This window comes from Echinops telfairi, unplaced genomic scaffold (assembly GCF_000313985.2).
Source record: "Echinops telfairi isolate 266 unplaced genomic scaffold, ASM31398v2 ScPeMD7_7457;HRSCAF=8495, whole genome shotgun sequence".
Taxonomy (NCBI): Eukaryota; Metazoa; Chordata; class Mammalia; order Afrosoricida; family Tenrecidae; genus Echinops; species Echinops telfairi.
The window spans coordinates 7754953-7763240 of record NW_022111357.1 but is presented as its reverse complement, the minus strand read 5'-3'; the positions used below and the strand labels follow the sequence as shown (position 1 = coordinate 7763240).

Here is an 8288-nt window from a genome sequence, read left to right as displayed (position 1 = left end):
AGGACTTTGCAGGCATCCGGGTAAGAGGTGATGCCGTCTGCCAGGTGGAGCTCCTTCCAGTGTTCACTCAGCAAGTGGCTCGGGAGCACCTGCAGAGCGGGCTCTGGCCCTGGCACACAACATCGGCAGAAACCATGTCCTCCTGGAGACAGTGGGCATGGCGATACTGCTTGTGGGGCAAAGTGGAGTTGGAAAGACAGGGGGCCCTTTGGGAAGGGGAGGGGAGTTCACTCGCAGTGTGTGGTTTAATCAGGGCATCAGGAAGGCTTCCTTGAGACCTGACAGGAGAGTTAAAGAAGGGGCCCTTTGAGGTGAGCCTGGAAGATTGGGCACAGGGTGCTGAGAATTCCCGGCACAGGGAACAAGTGCAAAGCTTGAGGCCGGTGCGTGCCTGACATACTTAAGGAGGAGCGAGGAGGCCGTGGGTCTGGAGAAGACTGAGCGGGCGGAGAGCAGGCCCAGGAAGGAGGTGGCAGCCTTACAGGCCGTTGTGAGGACTTTGGCTGGTCCTCCCTGTGCCATGGGAGCCTTGGAGGATCTGGGCATAGGAGAGCCCTGGCAGGACTGATTTTTGAACAGACTCACCCGGGCTGCTGCGCTGATAAGAGGCCAAAGGCCAATCAAGAGTGGGAGGCAGGGAGGATTTCACAAGAGATGACAGTGCGCTTGGACCAAGGTGGCAGAAATGGAGTTGGGATGTATTTTGAAGATAGAACCAAAAACCTTTGCTGAGAGATGAGATGTGGGGTGCGAAGCCAGAAGAGAACCCAGGGTGACTCCAGGTTTCTGGCCTGAGAAACTGGAAGGATGGGGTTCCCCTGCACCCAAAGGAAACTGCAGGGGGAAGGGAGATGGCTCGAGTTTGACAGGGACAAGCAGGAGGTCCGTTTGGGATGGGTTAAACTCGGACATGTTAGACACCCGGGTGTCAAGTAGGGAGGCGCCCGGATGAAACTGGAACGCGAGGGAGCGGTCTGGGCTGGAGACACACATTTGGTTGTCATCAGCGAGTCTGGATGAGATCACCAAGGGAGGGAGTGTAGACAGAGGAGCGACAGACTGGGTCCGGGGCTGAGCCCTGGGGCACACCGGCACCCAGAGGTTAGGAAATGAAGGTGGCGCCAGCAAAGAAGAGGGAGGAGTATCAACCAGCCAAGGTCGAAGGAAAAGCAAGACCGTGTGTGGTCCTGAACACCAAATGCAGGACATGTTTCAAGGTGCACCAAGAGGCCTGCAGTGCCACCTGCTGCTGTCGGGCCCACTACGGTGAGGATGGAAAAATGACTGCTAGATCGAACAGGTCCTGAGACACCACGAGGAGCAGTTTCATGCCACATCGAGAGTGAAAGCCCAAAGGAACTGGGATATTGTGGTTGGAGATAGGGGCGCGGACACAGTCTTCAGGGCAGCTGCTGCTTCCTGAGCCCCTACCAGATGCCTCAAGGGGCCTCCCTACTTGTCACAACAACTCGGGGGAAACTGAGGCTCCGGGCTTCCTCAAGGTCCCACAGCAGAGCTGGGATCCCCACTCAGGCCCACCTGCCTTTCAAACCCCAAACCCTCGTACTCTGACTGAATCTGAGATTCAGATATTGATCCTTTTAGACCCCACTCTCTGTACCTCTTCCCAGGCCCCTTTAGAAGGCTATTGGGGACCTAGCTGGGGAGTCCCTGTCTTGCCTGGTGGGTGTGATTTGCCTAGGTAGAGACAAACACCTGCCTACCTGTTCTCCTTGCCACACCTGCAGCAAACACTGGCGCTAGGAGAACCGTGATAAACCGGCCTCGCCCTCAGCCTTCAAGCTCAGTACTTCCACACCCAGGCTTTGGCCCCAGACAGTCCTGGGTTCAAATTCTGACTCTGCCAGTGCTAGGTCTATCGCCCTGGGGGAAAAAATCACTGCAAGGCGAGCCCCGATTGCCTCATCTGTATAATGGGGCTGTGCAGGATGGGGAGACAAAGGATTGACCTCAGCTCCCGGTGTGAAGGAAGCTTTTCCGCAGAGGTTGCCAGTTTTATTGCCCATTGGAGTTGGCAAAGGAGTTCGCAGCTGGCTGGGACACAGATTGGTATGGAGAGAGCTAGCCGGACTGTCACAGAGCCTCGGTGCTAGAGCCACTGGGGAGACAGGAGCTTGTGCCTAGAACCCAGGAGGCCAGGCGGGAAGGAATGTGAGGAAAATCGTGGGAGCCTTAGATAATTGCATTGCATAACATGCATGACCTCATCTGCTGCCATAAACAGAAGAGCAGGGCACACAGGGCGGGCAGGAGCCTGGACTCTGGCTGACAGATGTCTGGTTCAAATCCAGACTCCTGCAGTTAGCAGCTGAGTGACCTCAAAGTCCTTGATCTCTTCTTCACTTCACTTTCTTCATCGTAGAAGAGATGTTCGAAAAATAATTTATTATTCGTTGGGAGTTAATACATGTATCCTATTATTCCATAGTTCAGTCATGTCAAGCAGAATTGGACAGCTCTTATCACAGTCAGTTTCTAAATGTCCTTGTTCTTCCTGGACCCCTTGAACAAGAGCTTTTTATAGCACCTCCTTCATATGGTTGTCCAGTGAGGGTTAACAAAAGCTAATCCATATGAAATGCTTTGAACAAAAGGAGAAATACATAAATGCTAGCAGTTATTGTTATGACTAACACACACCACAGCCCGGGGACTCTTTGCCCCCATGCTACAGACAAGGAGCTGTGGTGCAGAGGGGGCTGACGTCAGAGCCCGAGAGTCCCTCTGCCTGCTGACGTAGGCACCCACTCCTCAGGGCGCCTCTGCCCCCAACACACACTGTCTCTCACAGTGGTGTGGTGGCAGTGCCCAGTGACCGCACAAAACGCTTCCTTAGATCCACTGTTGCATGGACCAGCCCTGCCGTGTCCTCAATGGATGGGTAGCAGTTGGTGACACCAGGTGTAACTCAAAGGCTTCCCTTTGGGAGACCTGGCGGCTTCATAGGGTGGGCTCACAGGGAAAGGGAGAGACATATTTGCTGGCAGGCCCTGCACTGACAACAGTCCCTGTTAGCTTGGGCTCTTCACCCCCATTTAGCAGACGGGTAAAATGAGGCTGACTGCCTTGTCCCCCGTTACCTGCTGGGGAGTCAGGCCCTCCCTTCCTAGCTTGGGTGGTGAGATCAGAATTGGGGACCTCATCTGACTGCCTCCAAAGCTTGTCTTTCAATCCTCCCACGGGGCGCGTGTGTATACACACCAAATTCTGTGACTTCCTTACTTGGTTCTCCGGTGCCTTTTTTCAGGGTTTCTGGAGTACTGATGTCTTAAAAGAGGAAGACTTTTGAGTGGGACTAATTACCGAGTTGCCCACCTCACTGGAGACTTTAGCAACCCTGGCATCCCACACGTGCTTGCACTGATTTCTGTCTTCTCTCGGCCCCGTGGGAGAGCACGGCTCCCTGTGTGCCAGGCCCTGGACCGGCCACTGTGGCCCCAAGGGCAAGTACAGGTGGGCGAGACAGCCGTGGAGACTAGTCACGGCCCTTTGGTGCGTTCATAAGTGCCACACCCTAGCGTGCATGCGTGGTCCACCCAGACGATGTTCTGCATCCTACTCTGGTGAGCAGAGTCATGGCTGGTGAGCAGTCACTAAGGTACAACTATGGGTCTTTCCCCACCCCGATCAAAATGGAGTGAGGGAAAAAGAAAAGAAAAAGATTCAAGGAAACAATTGGTCCAGAGGACCAATGGATCATGTGAGCCACACAGTCTGAGACCCACAGCACTAGATGGTGCCCAGTGATCACTACAGACCAGTCTGGTGCAGATCACAATATAAGGTCCTACACAGAGTGGGGAAGGCCTGGGGGAGGAGAAGAACATTTAAATCATAGCCCCTGAGGGACCCGCCCTCAGCCCAACAGTGAAGAGGTCTGAACCGTGAGCAGTATCACCGGGAAGGAGTGCACTTCTTGAGCCAGTCAGCCATAGGAGACCAAAAGGGTGGCATTTGCTCCAAAAAGAAGCTGAGTCACAATATGTATAAATTGAGAGTTGGGCGGGGAGGGGAGGTGCCACAAACTCAATGCATTTTGCCTCCCTTCCTCCCTCCCCCCTTTTCTTCCTAGGGTCTCTGCATATGTGCTTCTCTCTGTCAGAACCCTCCTCCTGGCTTTGCCAGCGCCAACTCCTCTGTAGGTCTTAGGTTGTCATTTCTCCAGAAGTCCCCCCAGTATAGGTGACTTGTAATTGTCTGGCCTTCGGGCTGTCTCCTGCTAGAGGAGACTCCGCAGAGGCAGGGGCCAAAGCTGTGTTCTCGGTGGCGTTTTACCATCAGCACCTGGAACAGGGCCTGGCACAGAGAAGGCTAAGTAAAGTGCATGTGTGGGTGAACGATTGAAGTCCTTTGGACAAAGGAGACGGGCTACGTGGTGAACTGACTGCAGTGGTTCTCACTCACCCTCTCTTCCCTTGTGTTGGTTTTCCAGGTGTGGCAACCAGGATCATCCCCCAAGAGCCAAGACCTTCCCCAGAAGGCGACCCCTTCCCGCCACCACCGCCACCACCTACGTCAGCCCTCGTACCTGACACACCCCCGGACACCCCTCCTGCCATGAAGACTCCTGTTAGCCCTAAGCCGCTCCCACTGGAACCAAATAGTCCCTCGGAGCAGGTTGGCCGTGGGCCCGTCCCCCCACAAGAGGACTCCCCTCCCTCCGAGGTGAAGAGCAGGGGACCCACTCCACCAGCTGCAGGCCTGCGGGACGCCAGGCCTCCTCGGAGGAGCAGCCAGCCGTCTCCAACGGCAGCACCCACCTCGGACAGCACCCCCCCCAAGCAAGGTGTGTACGCTGCCCTCTGCCCTGGGCCCAGCTCCTCGGCTCAGGTCTCAGCCCCGCCGGACACCACCAGAGGGATCCCTTCTATCCTGAAGGAGGTGGGGAAAGAGTTGGGGGTGGGCCCCGAGGTGACTTCCCTTGGGTGAGCCCTCAGACCCAAGTCTGTCCTTGTCTCCCCGCCAAGATGCGAAGAAGGCAGGAGAGAGACACAAGCTGGCGAAGGAGCGGCGAGAGGAGCGGGCCAAGTACCTGGGTGAGTGAGTGAGGTGCAGCGACACCTCCCCCGAGTCCTGCTAACGATAGCTCACCCTTGTGGACACCACCCGGTGTGCACTGGGCTGGGTGCAGCATCGCACTGAACCCTCGTAGCAGCCTCCCGAAGATGGAGGATGAGCAAACCAGGCCTAGAGCGCTGACACCCTTAGCCCAAACCCCACAGCTGGTCGAAGAGCCGAACTGCCCACCCCAAAGCACAGCTCACTCCCAATCCTGTGCCCTTCATCACACTCTGGGGACATCTGTCCAGCAGGTGTGGTGCCCAGCCCACTGCCTGGCACACAGACCTCAGTCAGCACTCCTCCCAAAGCCAGAGACCAGGAGGCCAATGGGGAGGAGTGGGTCTCCTCTCAGGGCCTGGGTTGCAGACGGCCTTCCATTTGAGGAGGGGAGGCAGGCTTCAAGGGGAGGAGAAGGACGCAGCCCAGGCTAGGATGCTGGAGGAAGCCCCTTGGGTAAGGTGACCAGACGTCCCGCTTTTGGCGGGACAGCCCCAAATTTTGGCGTTTTTAAAAAGTCCCGATTTTTGGAAAGAATGCACGACAAGCTAGGGAACGGTCTATTTGGTCCATATAGACCAAATTTTAAATCAAGAACCACCACCCCCTCCCCTCAGTCAATGATGTCCCGCTTTAAATCTGGTCACCCGGCCCTTGGGGGAAGACCTGCTGGGTCAGGACCCCTCCAGACTCACTCACCCCTCCCTCCCCATCTGGGCTCCCTTCAATAGCCGCCAAGAAGGCAGTGTGGCTGGAGAAGGAGGAGAAGGCCAAGGTGCTGCGGGAGCAGCAGCTTCAGGAGCGCCGCAGGCGGCTGGAGGAGCAGCGGCTGAAAGCCGAGCAGCGGCGGGCCGCCCTGGAGGAGCGGCAGCGGCAGAAGCTCGAGAAAAACAAGGTGAGCTGGTGCCGACTTCTGACTGGGTGCGTCCGGGCCTGCACGCGTCTCTCCCTGCCGCCTGTATGCTGGCTAAGTGTGCGCACATCTGTGTTCATGTCTGCACCTGTGCCCCTGTCCATGTGCAATCCCTGGGAGTCACTGAGCCTGCTTGTTCGGCAGGTACTGCCGGAACGTGTGCTTTGCCTTTGTGTGTGCGTAGCCCCAAGACAACATTAGAGCCCTAGCCTGAGTACTGATGGGGACACGGACAACGTGACATGGGCTGGCCCTGTGGCCCCAGGCTGAGGGGGGAAATACAGCCCAAAGTCAGGCCCTGATCCTTCAAGGGGGGTGGGGTGGGCACCAAGCTAAGGGGAGTCCCTCCCCATCCTCAGAGCAACAACTCAGACCCCCAGGAAATGACTCAAGAACAGTGATCAACACCCCCATCCCCAAACAAGTCAGAAGGGAGCGGATGGTCCCTTATCAGAGGATTTGGTAGCCTTGGTTACCACTGATGAGTCAGGGAACTCTTCTGGTGTGAGTGGAGGTGCATTGTCACCAGAGGGAGAAGGGCCTTTCTACCAGGGGTGATTTCCAGCCCAGACCTGTGTCCTCTCCCCACTTCCTCCAGGAGCGCTACGAAGCCGCCATCCAGCGGTCAGTGAAGAAGACGTGGGCCGAAATCCGGCAGCAGCGCTGGTCCTGGGCAGGGGCCCTGCACCACAGCTCACCAGGACACAAGACCAGTGAGTGGGCGGCAGGGCTGGTGGGTCGGTGGGCTCGGCTGAGGGCTAGGGAGCAGGGACATGGGAGCAGCTTCAGAGCCAGAGCCTGGCTTCACATGACTGTGTCTCCTGGAACGGGCTGTGCATCACTGTCCCCCAGCACTCCCGCCAGCCGTGCCTTCTCTTCGGTTTGCTACTCAAACGTCTGACTGGGTTCGGTTAGCCCTCTGTGCACCTGCCAATGCACATCAAGGAGACTTCACTGCCCTGGAGGCACTCGGTATTGAAAGAAAATGCCACCCCCTTAGGGATATATTTTGGAGGGTTGATTCTTTGGGGGGTCTCTTAGTTTCTTTATGTAGGGCTTTCATGGATTTTTTTACCTGCTTCTTTGCTGGCATGCACGTCACATTCCACTGTTTGGATCGCTTCCTGTGGTGGCAAGCTCAGCGTCCCTGGCTGTGCGTGTCTTTTGGTGTATGTGCAGTGTGCATCTGTGGCCCGGTGTACGTCGCTGAGGCCTTCTGAGTCAGACAGAGCTGGGCTAGGGTCCGGGCTCTGGCCCTTGCTATGCGCTCTTAGATGAGCCATGTAACAGTTCTCAACAAACAGCTCCCGGGTTTCGTCACATGTAAATTGGGAAGAGAACTGTACCTGCCTCTGAGGAGCACTGGTCTCACCCAACCGGTAGCGGTCAGCTGCTAACCAAAAGGTTGGGGATCTGAGCCCAGAGAAGCCCGGGTATCTTCTTCCATGAAGACTGTAGCCCAGAGGACTGACCCTCTGGTGCAGTTGACACCAGGGTGGCTGTGCGTCAAAAGCTCTTAATAACAGCTGAGGTTGTCAGGAGAGGTTTGGGAGGATCACCTGAGGTCATGTGTGTGGTCAGCCATGCCGCCAGCAAACGGGCTGGTACAAATCTAGTCATTAGGCTGCTTCGATGAGTTTGTGCTCTGACCCTGTGCACGTCTGCACACATGTGTGTATGCGAAGGTGTCTGTTGCCGGATCCGCTTGTGTCTGCATGTATTTCTCTTTGTGTGTCGGGATGAATATCGGTATTTGTGCCTCTGACTATGTGGGTTCTTCTGTTCAGGACCGTCTCTGCATTTGGCCCAGGACGTGGGTGCTGTAGCCATAGCGCCTTGGCTGGGCAGTGTCAGCAAGTGCCAATGCTGGGTGGCTGGGGGAGGAGGGACTGGCTCCCTCTGGCCAGGAAGACTGTTGTTTCTCTAGTTTGGACTCTCTCTCCCTCTGTTCCTTTTCCGTCGGCTCCCCCATCCCAGGTCATCACCTATCCCCACCCCCACCCCATCCTTACCCACTCCAAGGCCAAGACTGCCCCTCCTTCCCGTCCTAGCCTGCCCACTCCTCCCCCTCCGACCCTGCCTCGGAGCATCCTGCATGGAAGGCCTCAGTGACCCCCCTGGCTCCTGTTTGGCCCGGCCCTAACGCCGTGTGTTTTCCCCTCCAGGTGGGAGCAGGTGCTCCGTGTCGGCAGTAAACCTGCCCAAACACGTGGACTCTATAATCAACAAGCGGCTCTCAAAGTCCTCAGCCACCCTCTGGAACTCCCCCAGTAGAAGTAAGAGAAGGCCCAGCCCG

The 8288-nt window shown here is 56.6% G+C and overlaps 1 protein-coding gene across 1 annotated transcript in view; it reads left to right on the top strand.

Moving 5' to 3' along the window:
* Window positions 1-1109: 1109 nt before the first annotated feature.
* The window catches only part of MAP7D1 (MAP7 domain containing 1), a 12749-nt gene continuing 5570 nt past the window's right edge, over window positions 1110-8288 (top strand). The window contains exons 1-6 of the mRNA XM_045298909.1: window positions 1110-1266; window positions 4382-4807; window positions 4989-5057; window positions 5811-5974; window positions 6591-6705; window positions 8158-8268. Coding sequence (XP_045154844.1) covers window positions 1110-1266; window positions 4382-4807; window positions 4989-5057; window positions 5811-5974; window positions 6591-6705; window positions 8158-8268 — 1042 coding nt within the window. The remainder of the gene's footprint in view (window positions 1267-4381; window positions 4808-4988; window positions 5058-5810; window positions 5975-6590; window positions 6706-8157; window positions 8269-8288) is intronic.